Source organism: Lytechinus pictus, chromosome 18 (assembly GCF_037042905.1).
Source record: "Lytechinus pictus isolate F3 Inbred chromosome 18, Lp3.0, whole genome shotgun sequence".
Taxonomy (NCBI): domain Eukaryota; kingdom Metazoa; phylum Echinodermata; class Echinoidea; order Temnopleuroida; family Toxopneustidae; genus Lytechinus; species Lytechinus pictus.
The window spans coordinates 25,380,594-25,405,559 of record NC_087262.1 but is presented as its reverse complement, the minus strand read 5'-3'; the positions used below and the strand labels follow the sequence as shown (position 1 = coordinate 25,405,559).

Here is a 24,966-nt window from a genome sequence, read left to right as displayed (position 1 = left end):
ATCATCTCTCCTTCATTCTCGATCTCTCATCTTCCCATCACCTTTCAGTCTATACTTTGGCTTCTTCGCCCTTTCCTGTGATATATATTTGCTCATCTGATCAAGATGATATTTCATCCAACCTCGTTTTCTAATCACATGCTCTCTCTCTCTCTCTCTCTCTTCATTCAGGATCACCACCAGTAAGGTGCGATAGGGACATGCCTAAAGCAACGTGAGTATTAAAGCGAAGTTCATTTAGACTGGGTACTTTTAACCAGGTGATTCTAACTAAAGACAGGCTCAATATCAGTGATACGATAAGAAAGTACGTCAATGATTGTTTGCGAAGTTAAATAACACAACTACAAGATGATTAATGGTTGGGGCGCCACTCTACCATATCCACCCAACTGTCCTTGTATGAAACCCTGCTATGCTTAATTTGAAACACTGACTAATGACATGCAAACCTGGGAATTCAAATTAGCCGAATGCGATTTCATGTGGAGCCTTTTCTCTTGTCTGAACGGGTGTCGGTGATATATTAAGGAAGAAATGATAAAGATGAGTTCAACTGTGGCCCGTCGCAATAAAACTTTTGATTAAATTACCCTGTCTGGCATGTTGTGTGTTTCATGTCACTGATTTATCTTTAGTAATATCTGGATTAAGATTGCCACAAAAGAGCCACAAGCAACAGTATTCCAAAGGCAATACGTGTAAATATATTTCGGGAGTTTACATTTATTATCAACGCATTGCATTAGTCATATAGTTTTTCAGTCGTATCCCGACACAAGAACCTGCTTTCGGGGTTTGTATGCCTTCTACCATACTTTTTTTAAAATCACAATTATAATTTACATACTGTATTTTACATCAATTGTTGGTAATATATTCACGATATTATTGATTTGTATATCTTGTATGAAAATGGCTAAATGTTTAATTGAATTGTATTGTATTGAATTGAGAATGATGTAGAAATTGATTACTGACTGGAATTGTGGCAACATTAAAAATTACAAAGCCTAATTGAAAACAAATGAAGAGATAAACTTCCTCGTTCGAAGCTTGCAGATTTCTTTTTTTTTTCTTAAAAATATAATTGTTATTTTTATCTCTCATATGAATTGTGTTGTATATTTTCTGTCTACAATTGATAATCATTCATTCCTTAATTAACTTTCATTATTATGGTCGCTCGAGTATCATAGAGTTATATATACCTACATGTAGTGTAAATCATATTCATATTTTTTAAATAAAAAAAAGGAAGGCAGGTGATGTGATCAATATAGGGAATAACTAAGTAACCTATTTCCCTTGTGCCTTAAACATTCTATATACATCGCAAACCAAATTGATATTGTTTCAAAGCAGGTACGCAGGATTCGGCTTGATTGGAATTCCCAAGTCGAGTATCATATCAAGCCAAGCGCTCGTGCAAAAAAGCGCATGCGCATTGGCACATCTCGAACTGTTCCAAGACCACTCCCTGGAGATGGCCATTGATTGCATTATTTCAATTGTGTTGTGAACGATTGCGTATTGATTGCAGGCACGGTCCGTGGTGGGTATGTCACCTCGCCCTCTCTGCCCCGTGAGGCCGAAAGGCAATTTAGGCTAAGTAAAGTTTGATTGTCATGCTACCGGCAGACTTAAGAACTATTCGAGAAACAATACATTCTTGTAGGTAGCAAAGGGGAAGAACATAACCAAAAAAAAAGAAAGAAAAAAAGAGCATGAACATGAAGAGGAAGAACATGAACAAAGAGAAGAAGAAGAAAAAAGAAGGAGAAGAAGAAAAGGAAAAATAATAAGAAGAAGAAGGAGAAGAAGAAGGAGGAGGAGAAGGAGAAGAAGAAGAATAAGGAGAAAAGGAAGAAGAAGAAGAAGAAGGAGAAGAAGAAGGAGGAGAAGGAGAAGAAGAAGAAGAAGAACAACAACAACAACATGAGGAAACTGAAATCACAATCAATTGCATCATCAATGATCTAATGAAAAACAAAATACCTAGAAGTTAAGTGGCCTTATAGTTCGAAACAGACTCGTATAGCGTTCGAACTTGAACCTCAATAGTCGCACCTGTCTTATGCATCTGGGAATATTAGAATGAGATGGTAAGGGGTAATGGAATATGTGACAACCGTGTAATTGGATGTCACACAATGCACGACCTGTCCCGAGCATTTTTATTTGTTTGCTTGGAGGGGTCGGGTATCTTTAAACGAGGATGCCTCTACATAACACAAACCCGTGATGCAAGCGCACTAATCGCAGCACAAATATGCTCGGAAGCAGATGCAACATCGACGGGAATACATAGGACCTGTAGAGTGAAAGAAAGAATAGGAAATAAATAGAGAATGTGGGAGATATTGAGAGAGGGAGAGAGAGAGCTAGAGAAAGAGTGAGATAGATAGAGGGTGGCGAGATAAAGAACTGTTTGACGAAAGATAAACAGATAAGAGGGAAATAAAAAGACAGATACAAGAAACAAAAGAAGATAAGGAAACAAAGAAGAACAATAACAATAAGCACAATATAAACAACAAGAAGAAGAAGATGAAGAAGTGGAAGAAAAGGAGGAGGGAAAATAATAAAAATACAATGAGAAATAATGACAATACTGATGCCCACATGCCAATAAAATAGAGTTCCATCCTCCATTGGTCATTATTGGAAACAATTGTTGGCGCCATCGTCACAGCACTACTATCAAAATGGAATTGTTGAGTGCAATTGTTGGCGTCTTTGCACATTTAACTCCAAGGGCGTTCAACATTATCAGAAAGAATGGAAAATACTTAAAAAGAATATGAAAATTTGATTTAAGAAAAAGTCATTTCAAACCCTTTTTCTCTATGTCTTTCAACATATTGTTAGGTTTGGGTGTAGTAGGAGTTTCATTGGTTGTCTTCGTCCATGAAATTTATCTTTCTTTATAAGAATCAACAAATCTTTAGAATCCACTAAAGGAGCAACAAATAACAAATTAAGAAAACAGATTACATATTGCAAAGAACGGTAAAAAAATAGACAGAGTAATTATAAAAGGAAACCATACAATTCTTTATCAAAAAAGCAAACCTACATGACCTAGGTTGTGGTAATTGCACACGAAATATGACTATTAAATGGATACACATTGTTAGGTGTGTTTTTCCATTTATACTCATGTGGTGAATAAAATCTGCAAGCCACTTTAATCATTTAAAATGGTATACAATTTCATAGTCAAAATGATTGTGTGAAATTCTCAGATGTCGTATGGCGAATAACGGTTCCATGACAATTATCACTGGTAAAAAGTAAGAACTAATCATCTAACGGAAGTCTTTTCTCGAGGTAACTTTGTAAGTGAATAAGATTTCATCGGGGGTATGAGCTAGATGCTACATAATTTCGTACATAAGCATAAATAGAGGAGCTCATAAAAATCTTTGTATAGTGTTACAATTTCCGGTGTCGGATATTGGCATTGGATAAAATTATATTAGTTACTTCTTGAAAAGAGATTTCAAATCAAACTTGATAACCGATATATCGTAGTCATGGTGCATGGTTAAAATAACGGTCCATTTCCGTCTTGTTATATTTACTTTATTTTATCTATTGTTTATGAAAACTGAGATATATTCAGTAAAGTTCACAAAGAGGAAAATTTTCTTTTGACCAGGTTTACTATTAAGACAGTGCTGACACATGATGGCTAATCTATTATCCAATGGTAAATTGCCCCTTTATTTTCCCGGTTGGTCAATAACCTCTCCCTTTCCCGTTTCTAGAACAAAATATATACCAAAAATGACTTTAAACTCATATTACGTCTTATGATACGTTCAGTGGCGTACCTAGGATTTTCCACAGGGGGGGCAAAACCGTCCGCCAAAAAATTTGACAAGCAAAAAAAAAAAAAAAAAAAAGGTCTTCGATGACAAATAAAGGATTTCGTACCAGAAAAAAATTGACAAGCAAAAAAAAAAAAAAAAAAAGGTCTTCGATCACAAATAAAGGATTTCGTACCAGAAAAAAAGGGACAAGCAAAAAAAAAAAAAAAAAAAAAAAAATCTTCAAGCTAGTCAGGGGGGCATTAAAGGTCTTAAAGCTCGTCAGGGGGGGGGGGGCAAAAAAGGTTTTTCAAGCCCGTCAGGGGGGGGCAAAGATACGTTTTTGCATGGGTTGTGACTCGTCAGGGGGGCAGAGTGCCCCCCCCCCCTGCCCCCCCCCCTAGGTACGCTAGTGGATACGTTCAAGATTCACACAATTAGATTTGACCTAGTTAATTAAACGTCATTGGTTAAACGTGAGTAACACAAACACATAACACTGAAAATTTCTTTGAAATCTAATGGACGTTAATTGGGTTGTGGCATTTTGAGAGTGGCGTGACGTTGATGAAATGGCCGATGATTTCATATTTTCTTTTTTTGTATCTCAATATTACACGAAATATTATACATGTAAAAACTTTCCGGTCTGATTCTTCGTGGAAGATGTAAAATCTTTTTTTATTACATCAAATCTATTTCACCATCACGAGTTATAAACGAAAATATTTTTTTTAACGTATGACAGAACCAAGCAGGGTCATTTCCATGGATAAAAGAAGTACTATGACTGTATTTACATAGTTTTCATAATCAATAAGATACAATACTGAAAGAGAAAAGCCGAAAAGCATGAATAAAGAGTAAATGCGGCATTTTCATTCATAAACCCTATTATTCTCAAAGAATTATTGATTTATTTCAATTTTATTGATTTGTCAGGATTTACAATAATGTAAAGAAGAAAAAAGGTCAAGGGTTATGATTTTTATTTTTCATTCAACACGTGTTTGAGGTGTCTCCTGCTGCTTTTTGATGTTGTTTTTGCATGCAAGCAGATAAGATTGACAGTTTTAGTGGTTGTTGAATGGAATACTCACTCCTCGAATACGCTAGCATTAGCTTCATACCCTCCAGCTTCGTATTTCGGATATGTGCGCAATATAAATTTCCTATATTATTATTATTATTATTATTATTATTTCCTCGAAGGTCGTTTTTGATTTCCAAAGAAAACAAGCACAACTCAGCCTTAACCTTGGATTTATTTTACTATTGATTCGTTACCTAGGGGACATACACCTCCGCTCTGGGTATTCATTTTCATCTCATCCGATTTTAATTTGTAAACCCATCTTTAAGTATTTTACGCCTCACGTCTCCCTCCGGCAAAGTCTTTAAAGATATGTATTCACTGTCATCACGTATTTTCCCCTCTTTTAGAATATGGTTTCAATAATTTTTTTTTTTAATTTCAGTTCGATTTTTTTCTCGGTTTCTTATGATTATTGAAAGTTTCAATATCATATACTAGGGATTATATATGTATATTTTAAATGGAGGAAAACATGTTTATGACCAAGACTTCAAATCAAATACATAACCAGTATAAATGCGACCGTGTTTTGGCCATCTATTTCGAGTCTCTAAACGATTCCCCTATGTTTGTATTGTAAAAAAATAACGTTTTCCTACATACAAATTTGCCGCAGATAACGAACGAAAATGAGAGTAAAGTAACATGGGAAAACATTTATTATAAAGGTAAAATGAGAAACAAATAGTTATGTGTAACTTATAAAAAACACAAATAAAATTCAAAAAAAAAAAAAGTTGTAAGATGTTCTAGCCACTAAACATGCTTAAAACTTGTTAGAGATTGTTTGATAATATTCAATCAATTTAATATCCGTAATTAAATCATATACATCATCAACAACATTATAATAACGTCGTTATCATGAACGTTCTAAACTACTTCTTAAACAAATATATTTCAATGATTTGAGAACTACAAACACTCAGGTGTATCACATTCCTTATCTCTAATCCTTCATCTACTTACATTCGTTCGTCCTTCCATATATATATATATATATATATATGTGTGTATATATCACATTAACATGTCTACAAAAAGAACATTTCGGAGTAAGAATATAATCACGTTGGCTTGTGATATTTGGATGATGTAAGACTAGACCACAGGCGCTTTGTAAGAAGGAGGCATATTGTATAACGAAGCCCGTCACAGTTTTTAGTCACAAACCAACTCGTCATCGATGGAGAGTTCCATCGAACACCAACACTCGTATTAAGCACTATTGAATTCACCTTCTCGTTTGAACATGTTGAAAGGAGGTGCTTTCGATTACCAACCTGTATTTTAGGAGATCCTTTGCGCTACAGTCATACCAATGAAACCGACCAATGATATGCCATCCGAAATAATGTAATAGCTTTGATCGGTTTGGAGTCGGTTTCGTTGGTGTGACTGTAACCGAAACCGACTCCAAACCGACCGATGATATGCCATCCGAAACAACATGGTAGCTTTGATCGGTCTTGAGTCAGTATTGTTGACGTGCTTGTATTATGAGTCCAGGGGGCCGTTTCATAAAGCTGTTCATAAGTTAAGAGCGACTTTAAGAACGACTTGTGATCCTTTATTTTGGTAAATGGTATATTCATTGGCGATGGTATAGAGCGTAAGAAAGGATCACCAGTCGTTCTTAAAGTCGCTCTTAACTTACGAACAACTTTATGAAACACTCACCTGGCATGTCTTTCACCGTTCATTATATTTTTCAGATTAACATTCCGTCCATCCTATTGTCAGCTACACCATGATCGGTATTGCAATTACACTTATCGATCGTACCAGATATTCGCATTCAAGGGATTTCTTTTTATGTTTTACAATTTTGGGACATTGAAAAGGCGCGGACTATATTATTATCCGATCGCCAAACTCACCAAGATTTTCCAGCATTTCAGGAATTCCCGAGCAAATCAGGTGACTAAAGAAGCTAGAGACAAAGAGGGATAGAGAGAGAAAGAGAAAGGCACACACACTCACCATGCACATACAGATAAAGAGATGGAGAGATCGAGATACAGGGAAAGGTGGACCAAGAAACCCCAAAAATATGACTATGATTATGAATCAAATCACTTGCAAGTCGCTGGTTAAACGAACCGATTAGAAAGAAAATTCAGCAGGCGAATATTCTCTAATAACTGAATTATGTTTATGTCACGGGTATATCATATGAATATAATTTTGAGAAAGTTAGGCTTTAACATTATCGAAATATACCTCTATGGCACTGTATTCATCCTCACTTTTAGTTCGTGAAACTTCCTTGTTTAACACACTTTCCCTTTCTTAACTGTATGCATAGCAGTGCCAAACAAACGTGAAGATCCCTTAATAAATCTATTTACAATTTAATCTAGTTACACTTACTCAACCCCTTGCTCTAAAATAAACAATACTACTTCCACGGGTCATGTGATATTAAGCGTCTATATCATCGACCAGAAAATAACCTAACTTTTACTTGGACCGTCAGTCGATGAAAACCTTTTATGCCCTCGTTTAAAATGTGCATTCGGAATTATCTTGTATAGGCATGCTTAGATTTATTTTTTTCGTACAGTTCCAGTTTAAGACATGATTGTTGACGCCAGATTATGTTTTGTGAGCCATAGTAGGTAAAGCGATTTAAAAAGATTTTAAAATCTAGAAAACAGTATATGATTCCTGGAGGTTATATTTGTCGAAGCCTCCCTGTCGACTTTTTGAAATTTATTCGTTTTTCATATCCTTATTCTAATTGGGAAATTTCTTGCTTCAAACCACGTTAATTGCAAGAGATAATTGAAATCACTGTTCAAATTGACTGTGATATGTTGACTTCAATTCGTGCTTTTTACATTTTTTATCCGACAAATCACTTTTCCTGACATTTACCATGAAAGTAACATGCTTTTCAGCCAATTAAAATCAAAGAAAATTGTCAGATTTTGCAACTTGTAAGAAGATGAATGTCGATGAAACGGTCCCCTTGTCAATGGACTGCGAGACCACTGGTCTACACTTTAAATCAATAATAACAAAGGAAATGATGACAATGATGATGGTGATGATGATGATGATAATAATAATAATAATTATCATTATCATTATCAGTATTATTATAATACTGTCTACTGCTACTGCTGCTCCTTTTTTACTACCAATATACTACTTCATAAGTCTTATGTTATCCATTTCATCATTCTTCACCGACGATCTTCAGTAGATATTAACGTTTTAACAGATTCAATTCGCCGGCATCAATATCAACAAAAATACACTACTACAAGAGTGACTGCTGCTAATACAGCAATTACTACTACAAATTCGGCTGCCGTTATCCTGCTTCTACTACACTACTACTACTACTACTACTACTACTACTACTACTACTACTACTACTACTACTTCTACTACTACTACTAGTACTAGTACTACTACTACTACTACTACTACTGCTGCTGCTGCTGCTTCTACGTCTACTACTTCTAACTCCTATCATACTACTACTACTGCTGGTGCTACCACTACTACTCCTACTACTACTACTACTACTATACTACTACTACTACTACTACTACTACTACTACTACTACTACTACTACTGCTGCTGCTGCTGCTAGTACTATACTACTACTTCTAACTCCTACTATACTACTACTACTGCTGCTGCTGCTACTGCTACTACTACTACCACTACTACTACTATTACTACTACTACTATTACTACTGTTACTACTACTACTATTACTACTACTACCAAAATACTACAACTTCAGCGATGTTTTATCCGTGTCATCGTAATTCATCCTATACGATCTTTACATATTTCTTGCAACTCGGTGTGTTGCAAGAAATTTAAAAAACGCGAAAAATTAAGTAGAGATTGAGAAATGTAACATAAGCTATTCGTTGTTTTTACAAGTAATCTTGATATGACAGATAGAGCAGGAATTTAACTAGAACATTTTTTTCTGGGTTCCAGTTTTCTTTTACTGTCCACCATCAAATGGCAAGAACCAAAAGGTCACCATCTACCTAAAAGCATTTGTACATGAACGAGAGTTAAAATACTTGTAGGTCAAGAGTTTTTACCATTTCTATGGCCCCTGGATGAAAATGATGTATTATAAACCGTCATGCCAACCTCCGGAGAAACGAGGGGTTTTGTTTAGAAGTAATCATGTCTAAAAACTTCCTTCTCTGATAAAATGCTCATAAAGGCAAAACTCACATTGCTCTCACTGATTTGAAAAAGCTTGGAGGCTATCTAAAGGTTGGGAGAGAAACGAGACCACCATCTCCTACAGTATATTGTCGTCTGTCATGGATACATATTATTTTTGAAAGGTAAATGTTGCTTTTTCTTCAACACACTTCTTGTATAACAAATACCTTATTCATATATCACGTTTCAGAAGCAATGCTTGATAACTTGATTGAATTTAAAGGTCACTGAAATCAGTTATTAGGAGCAATGCGACTATTTTTTTAATCTAAATCATCTTGGTCTAAGGTTGTTTTCTAAATGCTTTTGTACATCATTTGGATATGATTTTTATTCATCCTGTTATACACCATAATCATAGAATTTGTCAGTATTTTTCATAAGATAATTTTTATTTTGCGATTTTTAATTTGATAGCAATCAAACCTGGATAGGTACATGTACTTTAAATCAAATATAAGATGGTGTACATAATATTTCCCAGAGATTTGCCAATTTACGGGGGAAAACAGCTGATAGGAATGAGCTGCATAATTAGACATCAATCATACTTTCAAAACATACTTTGATTATAATTCCTGTCTCTGAGTATACTATCAATATTCAAAAGCAGATATTTCACTTCCATAATTGATATTGCCACATGTATAAATATTTTTTTCTGCAGTTCTTTATCGCTCTGAAGAAGCATTATTTGGTCGATAGCTCTATATATCCGTCTGCAGTCATTTAACCATCAATGTAGACAGTTTCTCAATTGGCTCGTTATCGCGAGGAGTATGCATTTTGCGGCTTGAGAGTAATTCAGATAGTAGCTGTATTTTGCTACTTAGGAAATGTCAAGAATGTATATTGATAGGCCATGTCTATTTAGTGCGAACCTCCTCCTCCCCCCCGTAATGGAAGATCAAGGGCGAAAACGACAACCAATGGGTCGATGATCTATATGTTAGTAGATGGTCTAGATAAGTCATTTTTGACATCTTGGGTCAGCTTAGCAATTATCCTATAACATATTTTAAAGATTGATTGCATTGACTAAAATCTAGAATTATTATTCGGGAAAATCAAGGATACGAATAAGAACTAAGCTTTGTATTAAAAAAAAGTACAAGCGAGTTATCAGTAATTGTTTGATAACAATAGCAAGGATTCGGGTTATCTATTTGCACGTTGGAACAAGTTGAAGATTCGCTCCGCCACATCAGGAGTGCGATCCCGTGGTATCATTAACGGTATAGGAAACAAAAAGAACTTAACCATCTTTGATAGGCGCAATCTTAGAAAACTATGGGAACGTTTCAACTTTACACTTTTATTAATTTAGAGGCCAAGTACAAAAATGTGAAAAAAAATGTTTTTCCATCCATTTTCTTCGTTTTGCTCCTCAGTTTTGCCTTTTCTTCACCCCCTTGAAATTGGCACCGGGTGCACTTTCCCCTTGCTTACAAAACAACGCATTATTCGAACCTATTACCTACTCCAAGCCCCTTGGAATTACCGGCATAATAGTTACTGATCGTCATCTTGCTATCTGGTTGTGCCGAAAAAGGGAAATCTCACTATTAACATTATTTTCTTTAATTGCTGTACATATTACAACTACACTAGACAGCATCTGATCAAGTTATATAGTCATGGTAGTAAAGGCACGACTGCCTTCTGCATAAAACAAAGCTCAAATGTGACATGCGAAACGACGAAGGTCTCTGGAATCGTTTTAATTGCAAGAGTTACCAATAAATGCACGACTGATGTGATTTAAGATTGATCAAAGGTATCCCTTCCATGATAGTTTCTGACAGCAGTATCCATGTTAAGAGATAACTTACATTCCATGGTATAATTAGGCATTGGCTGAACCTACCCGTGACACAATTTCCCGTACCAACCTGAAGCTAAATATATACTAGACATGCTAGACGACTTGAATCTCTCCGAGCAAACTCATTGCCATAGCGTCCAGAGTGGATGGCAGAATAAAAAAGAAAAGGAAGTTTTGCTGCTTATTAATGTGAATGAGGGTACTGAACATAAATACAGTCGGGTAGGCAGTGCGCCCCCGAGTGAGAAAGCATTTTAGCAAATTTGAATTTCTTGCCATCCTGAAGACCCCCTTAATCCTCGTCTCAATGCATACAGGGTGGTATCTCCTACTCTTTTAATTCCGAAGGGAGCTAATCAAGTGCACATGACTGTATGGGGGTTGGGAGCTAAGCGACCCCCTTCTCATTGCATCTTCCCGCGCTATCATTTTCAACATGCCCAATGAGAGAGAAATCTTTATTTATTACCTGTGTAATAGGCCGTGATGTAATGCCAAGTAAGATTTCTTTCCTTCTATCCCGGGGGCGCTTATCATATACGGTTGAAATATCGTTCATGAAGATCCCCCAAAGTCTTTTCTCCTATCACCATTATTGCATTTTCTGCTCAGCAGATTGTATCACGCTTAGTTGATCTCGCAGTTCCACTGAATAACACTATTGCAGCATATGATTTCGTTATATACAGTCATATACATTTGTGGTAGTTTAATTATTGTTACTAAAATATGATGTGGGTATCCGTAACCATGGTAACTGGCAAATAAAGCATTCAATATAGATATTTTCTGTACGACATAAATTATATCTCGGTGGGCGGATACGAATAAAAAAAAAAGGGGGGGCACAGAGAATCGTCCAAGAACAATATACGCCAGATTTAATTGCCTTTAGGATTTCTACGAAGTATTAGAATATACGAATGAAAGTCATCGAGAGAATATCAAAAGTACGTGTTGTCCGAACACAACCTTACCGCGACTTTGAAAGAAAAAAAGTTATCTCCAGTTTCTTCATGCATTCTTTGCAGGTTTAGACGACGGTATATCCTTGCTTAGCATAAGCGAAGTTAGGGTACTATCCACTTTTATACATCCTACTCCAAAGACAGGTATTAATTTAAATAACTATATTTAAAAGGGAAATGTATAGTTAAATCAATAAAGCAATAAATGACAACCGTTGACATGGTTAATATGATTAGTAAACTCTTCCCTTTACCATGTTTACAGAGTGATATAAAAATAGTAATAAGTGAACGATAACGTGTTCATGCTATGTCAATATTGTGCACTGTTCGTCCTGGAGTTTCTTTTGAGAACGGAGGTTAAATTGTTTTCGGGCCGGATTTATGCTAATATAATGGGGTGCTAACTTATATTTTCGGTGAAAGAGTATTAAGTAAAATACCTATCATGCTTATGCATCGATGTTGCGATAGATATTGAAATAATCACACCATTAATTGTACACACATTTTGAATAGTTTGAGTGTCAATAAACTTTCTATAAATCATTCATTTACTTGCATCACATGCAAACGACAACATACTTTGTCCGTTGCTTATCAAGGGCAGCCCCACAAGAGAGGACGGGGCAGAATTTTCAAGAATGAAAAAAGAAGGAAGAAAATAAAATAAAGAAATAACAGGAAGGAAGGAGGAATGAAGGTATAAAAATGAGAGGGCTGGGACGTGTTGCTCCTAATACTGTAATATTCCTATAATCATGATAATTCAATTAAGACAACATACTGTGACGTCACCTATAAATCGTCTTGCCCCTATGAACACAATAATGGAGGCGCCGCCACTGCTTATGATTATAATTATGTGCAATAACTTTTATGGTAAATTGCCCATTCGTCTACTGCCAACTCGTCCACTCACAACATGGTCTACTTTCATTTAGCCTAATGCATTCCGTCCAACAACATTTCGTCTCACATCCATTTGGTCCAATAACCATTTGGTTCAATTATCACTTCGTCTAATCACCATTTCGTCTATGACCATTTCGTCTCATAACCAGTTTGTCCAACACCTATTTTATTTGTCATTCATTTTGCACAATTAACACTTAGTCCAATTAAACCAAGTGGTATATGGACTAAATGGCTAATGGACCAACTGATTATTAGACGTAATGGTGAGTGGACGAATTTGCAATTAGACCATGTGGACAGTATTAATGATAATAATAACATTGGTTTTTATTTACCCAGGGAAGCCACTTCAGTTCTGAAAACTGTTCTCCCAGCGGGCCCTACTATATTATTACCCCAGCTGTAGCTGGGCTGCCTAGGCGCTCAGGCATTTCAAGGAATTTCTTCCAACCGGATACTGATTCACCTCACCTGGGTTGAGTCCACACAATGTGGATGAATTTCTTTTTCTTACAAAGGATAGTGAACGAACTGATGGTAGACCAAATGATAGTAGGCGAGTTGGCAATTGGACGAATTGGCACTAGACGAATCGGAAATAAACCGCTTTTATTACTACTTTATATACTCCTCCGCCTCTTACTACTACTACTACTTCTACTTGGAGCGTTGTGGCCTTGTGGATTTGACTTCTGACTTCGAAACAGAGGGTTGTGGGTTGAATACCAGCCATGGCGTAATTTACTTCAGCAATAAATTTATCCACATTGTGCTGCACTCGACCCAGGTGAGGTAAATGTGTACCTGCAGGAAGTAATTCCTCAAAAAGCTGTGCGCACCAGAATTGGTAGAGTAGCTTAGCCGGGATAATATAGGAGCGCATTGAGCACCTATATAGCAAGGTGGATATGTGCGCTATACAAATCCTATATTTTTATTATTATCATTATTATTAGTAGTAGTAGTGGTAGTAGTAGTAGAAGTAGTAGTAGAAGCAGAAGTAGTAGGTAGTAATGTACTATACTATTATTACTACTGCAACTACTATTACTACTAATATTGTTATAGACTACTCCTACTCCTACTACTACTACTACTACTACTATACTACTACTACTACTACTACTATCACTACTACTACTACTGCTACTACTACTACTACTACTACTATAACTGTATATTATATAATACACTGACTACTTTCATTGCTAACATACCACTTCAGAATCTGCCTATAGTAGCTCCATGCTTTGATTATCCTGTCGATACGACGACTTAAAAAAAGAAGAAAATTTAATTCGAACCCACTTTATCTGCATTTCTCTTAAGTGAGCGATCGTTAATCATTCTAAGGCCATAATCACTGTTATTGTGATTCAAATGAGAGAGGCATGTGCCCAATCAAGCATGTGTGTGAATGGCGGTAATTGCATTTAAGACGTTTCGATTGGAAAGTGATAAACGGCAGATGTGTTGAGATAGATATATGACTGCTCATAAAACAATTTGATATCACCGAGGATAAGAAAATCTGAATGATGTTTATCTTTGGTGAATAAGCCAATCTATGTGTCCAGATGGCCCGTGTTTAAAATCACTTCATAATGCATATTCAAAAGAATTAAGATACATGTAAAGTAAAATCATGGAGATAAGTGAATTCAGGGAATTAAACGCCATCTCATTTATGTACGCATGTACGCGTATATATATATATATATATATATATATATATATATATATATATATATATATATATATTACATATGTATATATTAATGAATTTGAATATATATATAAATACATTACATAAGTATTATTTTATTCGTGACATGTTTAAGAGAGGTGGTTTTAAAAATCGACATTTCATTTTTTCACTTATTTTAGTATAAAAATTAGTAGTAGTAGTAGTAGTATAAATAGTAATAGCAGCAGCAGCAGCAGTAGAAGTAGTAGTATAGTAGTAGTAGTAGTAGTAGTAGTAATAGTAGTAGTAGTAGTAGTAGAAGTAGTAGTACACTGTTAAAAAAACACGTGATTTTACAGAAAAAAGGAAGATTTTGCAGAAAGCAATAACAGAATCATTCTGTAAATTAATAAAATAGGAATTTTTATGCAATTTAAAAGAACAGGTCTGTTTAAAAAGAGGGAAATGGTGTTTTATTGAAGGAAATTTGTAAGATTCCATACACCAAATACCAATTTCCAGTAAGATTACGCAATCTGGTAAGATTACAGGTTTTCTCGAGACTCTGCTACAGGAACTTCTTTTATTTTAAGGATAAATTTTCTAACAGTGTAGTAGTAATTTCTTCTGTTCCTATCACTACTCTCATTCTATCAAATCTATATTTCTGAGAGTTGTTATATTGTGTTGCAAGCTGAGTATTACTTGCAGTGATTAGCACATCAGATAAACGTTTAGTACCATTATCAGAGGAAATGTAAATTCAATGTCAATATTCAACTACACACGCACATATTCATCCTCACTCACATAGCGAAAATAATCATGCTTACAAATGCATGGTACAATCTATCAGCAAACCAAATTTACCCACGGAGTTTTGACGTAAAACATGAAGCACAATAACCATAATCCATAAGCCACAATAACCACATAAACAAAAACCCAATCGAACAGAATGCTATTTTTTTTCAAAACCACTTAAGGCCTCAGCATTGGAATACAATATGATGAATGATTACATCCAAAGATGGTATTTGAAAATAGCTCATAGATTATCACGACTTGAAGTACATGTACATGTCATCCCATTGCATTACTAGTAAATAAAGTTTCACTGGGGTCTATAAACTAGTTGACGATCAGTGAAATTGATGTTTGGAAAAAAATGTCCCTATCCAAATGATACATGTCTTCTTAACCTCCTATGAAGGTAACATTGTCAACAAAAGAAGCCTCGGCTAAATGGTCTACGATGACCCGACGGAGAACGTTCACTCTACGCAGAGTTTCCCTTGAAAAAGCTTTACCTGTACTGTTATTGTACGGTATAATATCCCTGTGGGTACCTTTGCATCTACATGTGTGAAGTTTGGGTAAATTGAAAAACAAAAAATAAGTAGCCAAAATACTTAATAAGTATTTTGTCTACTGAATTGATCTCGTCGTAACATCAGCGCAGAAGCACCGTACTTAGACCTTGCTGATTGCATGCATGACGTTTGCTACGATATGCAGTAAAAATACATCGTACGGAGGTCGCAAATGCAAGGAAGGATCTACATCCGGTGACACGACATTTGTTCCGGCGACAATTGCTCGGGGCTTTGTTTTGTCTAAGATATAGAATTAGGTTTAGGGTTGCAATAGGGTTTTATGGATTAGGGTTAGGATTAGGATAAGGTATAGCTTTAAATCCAGGGTTGAAGTTGGTCATTCCATTCGTTTATGTGGAATTTACAGCGGAGCAATTGTCGCCGGAGCAAATGTTACGGAACCTGATTGTGAACATACTAAGCCTAATATACGCCGTAGAGCGTAACAATTATTGTCACATCCACATTCGCAAGAAAAACGTAAAGAAAGTCAAAGTACGACGTCCGTAATCAAATTTGACCCAACATAACCAAACCGACCGACACTATGTCACTGGTAATAACGCAAAACATTGTGTCGGTCGGTGGCCCATTTACAAAGAGTTGTGATTAATCCGCTCATTCTCAAATATGGAAAACCAGCAATGTCATAATTATTCAAATAGGAAATGTACACAATATCCCTACAGAAACAATGAGGAGCTCAATTATTTGTGAAGAAAATCATGCACGTATGGGATGACATAATTAGACAACATTTTGACACATGTATTGTAGATGTTGCCGTTGCAAGCTTTCCATAGTCATTATTGATCAGATCGATCTCAAGTCTTTATAAAACGGGGTTCTGGAGAGGTTTCATCGGGATGACTATATAATTACACTCTAAAAAACGAAGACCTTATTTAGCTCTTAAAGACCGTATATTGTGACTGCACTTCGGAGTGCAGATTTGTCTAGTTCAAATTTGAACGAGAAAAATCAGCACTCCGAAGTGCAGTCACTATAGCTCTTCGTAGCTCTTCGTTTTTTAGAGCGTACATTCTCTTTTCCAAGGTCTGATCTATGTCCGTATATCATCATCCCCATGTGGTAGACAATTTATGACTCTAAAACAAAACATCAAACAAAATCTCGGGTCAGATCGACCCGGAATATTAAAGGTTTGATTAGCCCCGGAAAGGGCCAGATCTGACCAGGGTCATTTGTTTTACCTTGAACAGAGTGCAGGGGCCGCGGAACCGGGGGGCTGGGGGGGACTTCAGCCCCCCCCCATTTTTTTTTCAAAACCGTGTACAAAAATGTAAAAATTACCATATGATTGTGATTTTTAGCATGGTCAGCCCCCCCCACTTTTGGCTCAGCCCCCCCCCCCCCCCACTTTGAAAACCGTTCCGTGGCCCCTGGAGTGTGGTACCAGCCACCCTGCATTCCAGCTCATTTTGACATTTTGTTATAGTGTATACGGCATTTTAATTAAGAATACTCACGCTACATCATAAGATCCGTAGGGTTGGCCATCGGGTGGCCATATGATGTAACAATGCACCCTTTCCGTTCCATCTGAGTAGATGAACTTGTACTGGCGAGCAAAGAAGAACCTCGGGCTTGTCCACGCTGCTGCTACAATCCAGATAGATATGACCGATCCAATAATGACCCGTTTAGGTAGCCGAGGTAGGAGCGGATGAACTATGGCACGGAATCGGTCAACGGTCACAGCCATCAAGGACAGGATACTAGCCACTGCTGACAGATTCGCCACAAACTTGGCAATCCTGCAGCCGACAAGACCGAAGGGCCAGTTCTCTGTAACGATGTAAGTGAACATAGATGGCATGTCAATTGTGGCTATCATTGTGTCCGCGACTGCAAGGTTCAGGAGGAAGTAGTTCGTTACCGTCCTCATTCTCGGGTTGGTTAGGACGATCCAGATGACGATGATGTTCCCTGCCCCAGCGATGGCCATGATGGAGCTGGCAATGATACTCCAACAGATGACAGATTCGACGCTAGCCGTATGGGTAGCGCTGAAGTTGAAGGAGAAGACACCTACAAATCCTGGATGCGATTCCACAGGGGAATCAGCCGTTACATTCACGATGCTTTCCATGATGACTAGTAAAATCCTGCACAGTTAAGATTATCCAGAAACACAGCTTCTGCGGCAACGTGTGGTTTTCAACAGCATTATCTTCAATATCGAACGGCAAAACTACTTTATTTGCTAACCATACAATCCTTGTTACAAATTAACATTGCTGATCATAGAATATGGATTCTAATGACGTGATTTAGCTTGATTCTTTATCACTTTGATTTTAATCACTTTTCGATTCATGCAACTTTCCTGAAGTGATTTGTTGTCGAATCTTACAGAGCATCACTTAAAACAAACCAAATAGTGAATTGAAAGTAATGACCTTCTGAAAGAAAATACCAACGTGCAAACAAATAAATTGCTCGAGGAGGATGAGGGAGATTGAAGTTTTAAATTCTCGTTGTCAATATTGCTCATCTGAGTTGAATATCGTGCATTATAACGAAGGCTTTACATCCAAAGAAACGATATCAAGTATGACAAGTGAGGCGTTCAATTATTCAAAAAGGAAACCAAAGAGTGAATCCAGCCTCGAACTATCTTTCACCATAAAACCTGATTCCAAGGCAACCAAAGGCAACAGAAGTGATTCCTCATCGAATATTCTCCATTACAAAAAAAAAAACTATGACAGATATAATACCTTTGAATTGTTTGGATAGTTTCAGTATCTACACTCCTCGCTATCCCAATCTACGATAAGATTAATACTAGTCCACCGGCTAGCGAGGCAGACAGGGCATGCAGGGACAGACTCATCTACAAATGAAATAAAACCTGTTCATCTTCGAACGATGGTTCGCTACGAGCGATGCACGCACTTCTCGCTCTTTCTTTCGCATCTAACCATGTCTAGTTTAGAAGAGTTGTTTAAGTTGAAGATAAACTCCTTGCATCTCTCTCGCACTCCCGAGCGTTCTCTCATCCGCTCTCCTTCTCAGGTTCGATAAAAAGGTGCGCAGTCTACCCACTGCGCATCTGCTCAGATATTATTCGTGCCTTGATTGGTGATCAAAGAGTGTACGTAAATCTAATGCGGTGAAGTAAAAAACAACAAAGTGGTCATCCCTCTAATTTATCTGTCTCTCTTGCACTTATTATATTTTCTATCTGGTTGCTTGTTATGATAGACACTGCGGATGCAGAGGCAGCTGAAGGGACAAATCGGAAAAGGATGAAAAGCTTAATTGATTCATTAAAAATATCCATCAACGTGGTCAGATATGTGAGATCAATCACTACAGGGTTAAGTAGGAACAGTGTCCCTTTCCCGCAATTGTGATATTAAAGGATTATTCAACCAAATAAATTTGAATCAAGTTCCTTTTTTTATTTATCCCCAGTGGGGAATGATCAAAATGAGGCTTTGACTATAATCTCTGCATTACTGTGTATTTCATTAACTGCATTCTCAGATTTGTTATCCAAATTATTGGGCCTATGTCATTATGATATGTGAACGTGTAAAATGTGATGGTATCTTCGAAAACAAAAGATCTGGTGTGAAATTGACCCCCCACAGGCATCGGATTCACTAAAAGCCGAGTCACGTACCCAAATATTATTCCACATAAACATTATTACCAAAGAAATAAAGGAAAATGTATTTAGGGCATTGTTGAACTGAACCGTAATATAATAGTATACTTGAAATGGGATATGAATTGAGAGGTATTTTGCCGATCGACCGGCAGGGATCGCTATCCGATGCTTAATTTCATAATGCTACTTTTTTATAATTTAAACTATTTGCTATTTTTTCATCTACTTTCAATATCTAATGTATAAATACACGTGTTTCCTCATTCAGTGTATTTTTAAACTTATTGGATAACCAGATTTATTAAGGATCGGCTATTTTTTTACATTAATTTATATCGGTAAAAGTATTTCGTAATGCTAAATTATTTGATATTGCTACAGCTTTTTATTATTTCAATATTTTTTGTTTGTTTAATGAATACACCCATTTCCTAATTTGTTTAGTGTTTTACTTTATTATTATTCAATTGATAGGTAGATGTATAAAATAGCTTATTGTTACACTGATGCATGTCGGAAACAGGATTTTTATCGCCTCGAATCAATGACCCAAACTTTTAGAGTTTTACTTTTACTTTTACAATACTCATTACTATTTATTACCTTACACTGTAGAAAAAAATCGACGAGAGGACTGCCCCGATAGGTAATAGAAATACACCATGTACTTTGAGTATAACGCCAAATGGTGTTTATTATTGTGTTATAATAATAGCAATGTAGGTTGAGCTAACACCTTGAATTTTGCATTTGCGTTAAAAAGCTTGGTTCTGTTCTCTCACGACGCTGGCTGGTACAATGCTAACACCACTCTGTTTCAAAGTGTTTGTAATTAGATATTTTAAAATGTGTATGGATTTAGTTAGTATTAACAAAATTTGGTAGGGAATATACGTCGATATTCATCGGTTGATATATCCATGGTACATATAATCATAGACAGATAGAGGTGTAATACTAGTAGAACTATTGGTATAATAACACGGAGGGGTATACTTTCATGATTGCAAGTATTAATAGAAAGTGCGACCAGGATGATACTAATCAGAAAGCACCTGTTTCGATTAATATACTAATTTACTTTCCATCCAGCCACCCAGCTAGGCACTGGTGAGCCAGATCAACCCTCTTTCTCTCTCGCTCTTTCGTCCCTCTTTCCCATCTATTAATCTTTCTTATTCTTCTAAGCATTATCCATATCCATTTTCACACCATTAAAATTAATTATATCATGCTTTATTTCGAGTTGAGTTAAATATTCCTCAATATCTTACTACCTCCACACGCCCATCCCCTTCTCCTCCCCCTCTCTCTCTCTCTCTATGTACGCGTGTGTTGGTCTCCTTCCATACCCTTGTGTCTTTAAAGGTCTAGTCCACCCCAGAAAAAATGTTGATTTGAATGAAAAGAGAAAAATCAAACTAGCGTAATACTGAAAATTTCATCAAAATCGGATGTAAAATAAGAAAGTTATGGCATTTTGAAGTTTCGCTTATTTTTCAAAAAATAGTGATATGCATAACTCAGTGACATACAAATGACTCAGTCGATGATGTCCATCACTCACTATTTGTTGTGTTTTTTATCGTTTGAATTATACAATATTTCATTTTTTACATATTTGACAATAAGGACCAGCTTGACTGAACCATAGTATTAAACAATGCTAATTTCACATGTTCAGGGAGGAATTAATCGTTGTTTAACTTGACAATGAGAAGAAAATTTGAATATTTCATATTTCATATTATGAAATACAAAAGAAATAGTGAGTGGATAACGTCATCAGTCTCCTCATTTGCATACCGACCTGGATGTGCATATAACTGTTTTGTGAAATTAAGCGAAACTTTAAAATGTCATAACTTTCTTATTTTACAACCGATTTAGATGGAATTTTCAGTGTTATGCTTGTTGGATTTTTCTCATTTTATTCAAATCAACTTTTTGTTGGGGTGGACTTGTCCTTTAACGGGTATCTACATATCTGTCCATAGATATTTATATACTTTATGTCTTTCTCCATCTGCCTTAGAATTCTTCATTTAAATATAAAAACACTAACGACAAAACATCGTGTGTTCATCAAGATTGTAGTTCAACCCCACTACGCTGTATCAGTTTGATAACCAGAAATATGCTATTGATTCCCGCTGGGAATCGTAGCATCAAGAAAAATACGAGTTTCATGATCGTTTTTAATGAAAGAGTGGTGGCTGTAACATGACTTTTTTTCATCAGAGAGTAATTTCAGGTTCATCTCGTCCTCCATATATCCTTGGCCAGGTAATGCGTAAGATCGATATGCAATAGCAAACCCCGTTTCTGGTTATAAACAGGCCATAAATAATGCAAACTTCTTTGACTGCTTTTCAACCAGTGCACATGATATGGATATTTCAGAGCATTCAGAGGAACTGGAGTAAGGATGATTTTGTGAAGAATCGTACGCTCTTTGTCTGGATTTTAATTACCAAAGTTGTTTTAAATGTAATTAAACGGGGGTAATTGATACAAGTTCAATGTTTGATTATTTTTAGGAAGATTGCCTTCTTAATGTTACAAACACTGCTGCAGCTTTTTAGGCAAGCCTCATCCGTCTTGTTACTTCATTTGTTTAAGCTTGGTCAGATTGGTTGCCGATAAATTAATTACTGAAATTATGTTTATTGTTGTACCTTTATTTTTGATTGAAATTCTGGAAATATTTGACTTGTGTTTGTTAGAAATCTGTTGACAGAAAATAAATCAATCTGTGAATCTAAATCTATGAATCCTCCATTTAATACTCAGCTCTTATATTATATAGGCCTACATCATCTGCCCACTATTGCGTGTCTTGGCATCTGTCCACGTACCCCCCCCCCCCCCATAATCTCGTGTCATATGATTGCATTCGCTAACACCAAATTGATTGATTTTGGATGCATCCTTTATTTTAATCGTTCAACAGTATATATATAATCTTTTTTTTTTTAATCTAAGATGATATTTTTGTTCTAATATTGAAATATATTGAACAATACAAAATTAAAAGTGAGTGTGTGACGTAATCGGCCTTAACGTTGATTTGCGAGGAATAGCAAAATTTCAGATGTCAATACTACTTTGTTTTACATCATTTGTTTTATCAAATTGTACGGAAATGCGAAACTTCTATCTTTCCAAAATTATGAAAAAAATGCTTAATTGTAGAGGTGAATCATAGCATTTTAAAAATCAATTCAAGGAGATGACTGAAACATGTCGATTAAGATAGACACGTTTAAACCGGTACCTTGAATACAAACCAGTAAAAAATACATTTTCCCCCTCTTCATGTGAATATTGATTATCGGCATCCATACTCTTATGATCATTTCCTTTTTTATATAATGATCATGTAATCCTAAAAGCCTTCTGAGCTTAATCATGAAGCCGGGAGTTCCGATGTTTACCAAAATTATGATTACTGTGGTGACACTCGCAATCATTCATGTACCCCAAGCCATTGCATAAATTCATGATGTGGGTATGAAGAGATGTAAATTTGCGCCAGAATTTTACTTTGATTATTTTCTCAGGAGATGAGACGGTAGCGCGTAGCCGTTTAAACTAAATCTAGTAGCATTGGCGTGATGATTTACAGTTGGCATGTTGCAAACAGAACGGCTGTATTAACAAAGATAGAATATCCAAATCTCGATTAATATTATCAGTGTCAATGCCTAGGTCACAGATACATCGGACAGAAATAATATGATATCAATCGCTACCTAAAGTTTTAAAAATTGCATGCAGGAAAAGAAACCCCCAAAACAAAAAAGAATACCAATCATTGCCGTACGCATATTTTTATGGGGGAGGTGGGGACAGGACGCGTAAAAAAATCGAAGCGACCGAGCTTACAATTGGGGCGATTTAGCATTTTCTAAAGGGAGATTAAATGTTTTTTTTTTACACTTGTGAATTTTGTGAAAATACTCAATGCAAAAATTAATGTAAGGTTTTCACATCTTCTAGGGGAAACTACCCCCTGCCCCCCTCGCTCCCTGCGTATGGCCATGATAATAATGAAATGGGGAAAAGGGATGACCAACGCGAGAGGTTTTGAAGAAAATAAAACAGAAGAGGAGAAAGAGAGAATAAGAGAGAGAACATGGGGAATTAATGAAAGACAGTATAAGGGGGAATGTATCGGTTGAACATGTAAAGAATGGGGAGCACGGGAGAGGGAGAAAGAAAGAAAGCACACGGGAGACCAACAGACTAACCCTCCACCCCCATTAAACACACAAACGCACCCACACACACCCTCAAACAGGTAAGCAGATTTGAGAGAAAAGAGTTTGGATAGTGGAAAGAAGGGTCCATGACATCAAGAAAGATAGAGGAGGAGGATGGAGATTTCAAACTCATCCTTTATGCATGTCATGAGTTTTATTGGTGTGTTTTCGTCCTGATTCCGAACGAGGGTCACTCTAGATATTGTAATACTTGGAGCAAACAATCATCTGCCTCAGTTAAGGGTAGCTTCACGAAGGTGACTTAATGACAAATCATCTTCGAGGGCAGTTCAAAACGATTGTTTTCTAATGTTTTTGTGTGTGTCGATTCTACGGAAAATGTATTACCCTCATGGCCATGATTGTTATATTAACTTTTTAGCATATTTGTTTTCAAGTCTAACTGAAGGCTAGAAAAAAATGTATGAACATAAATGTGATTGCGGTATTGCTCCTTAAACGCAAATAAGATTTTAGAAACAGAAAACATCTCAGAAGAATTAGAGATCAATTTCGACCCTCATTCCTTCAAGAAAAAAAGAGATCAGAATCCAAATGGCATGATGTTTAAGATCTGTGAGAAAAACTGTGCGAAGATCTATATAATCTTCCAGTATAGAAATATAGCTGATTATTGTTGAGCACATGAGGTTAGTACTGATTTAATAATTATTTTCGTTGTTGCTGTTTAATAAATATAAAGAAAGTATTTGCGATTCAAATAACCAGAGCTAATCTAATATTTGTTCCGAGATAGTTTTCTTTTCAGTCCAACCTCAGATGAACAATTTCGCACTATACTTTCCCCAAAGCCAGGTACATTTTTTTCGACGGTACCATTACCGGTCATAGTCAACGTGATCATTATAGCACCAACGCTATTTCTTTTATATTTATTTTTCTTAGGTCCTGTTGACTGGGTGGATATTTTCAACGAGATCATGTCTTAAACATGTTGAACGAATTAAACATTAATCAATAATTAAATCATTATTTTCTTAATAATATCGTGATTGCATTACCAGCCTCTTATAATGAAATCTTCCACCTGTTAAAGGTAAACGAATAATTCAACTCTACTCTGTTCATCATCGAAAGATTAAAACCCCAAATCAATGTCGCCATACCAGATATTATGGACTTTTTATTGCCAAATCCAA

The 24,966-nt window shown here is 36.1% G+C and overlaps 1 protein-coding gene across 1 annotated transcript in view; it reads right to left on the bottom strand.

The window, feature by feature from the left end:
• Nucleotides 1-18,507, bottom strand: part of LOC129281190 (tachykinin-like peptides receptor 99D) — a 45,478-nt gene extending 26,971 nt beyond the window's left edge. The window contains exon 1 of the mRNA XM_054917134.2: nucleotides 17,389-18,507. Coding sequence (XP_054773109.2) covers nucleotides 17,389-18,011 — 623 coding nt within the window. The 5' untranslated portion in view covers nucleotides 18,012-18,507. The remainder of the gene's footprint in view (nucleotides 1-17,388) is intronic.
• Between the last annotated feature and the right edge of the window lie 6,459 nt (nucleotides 18,508-24,966).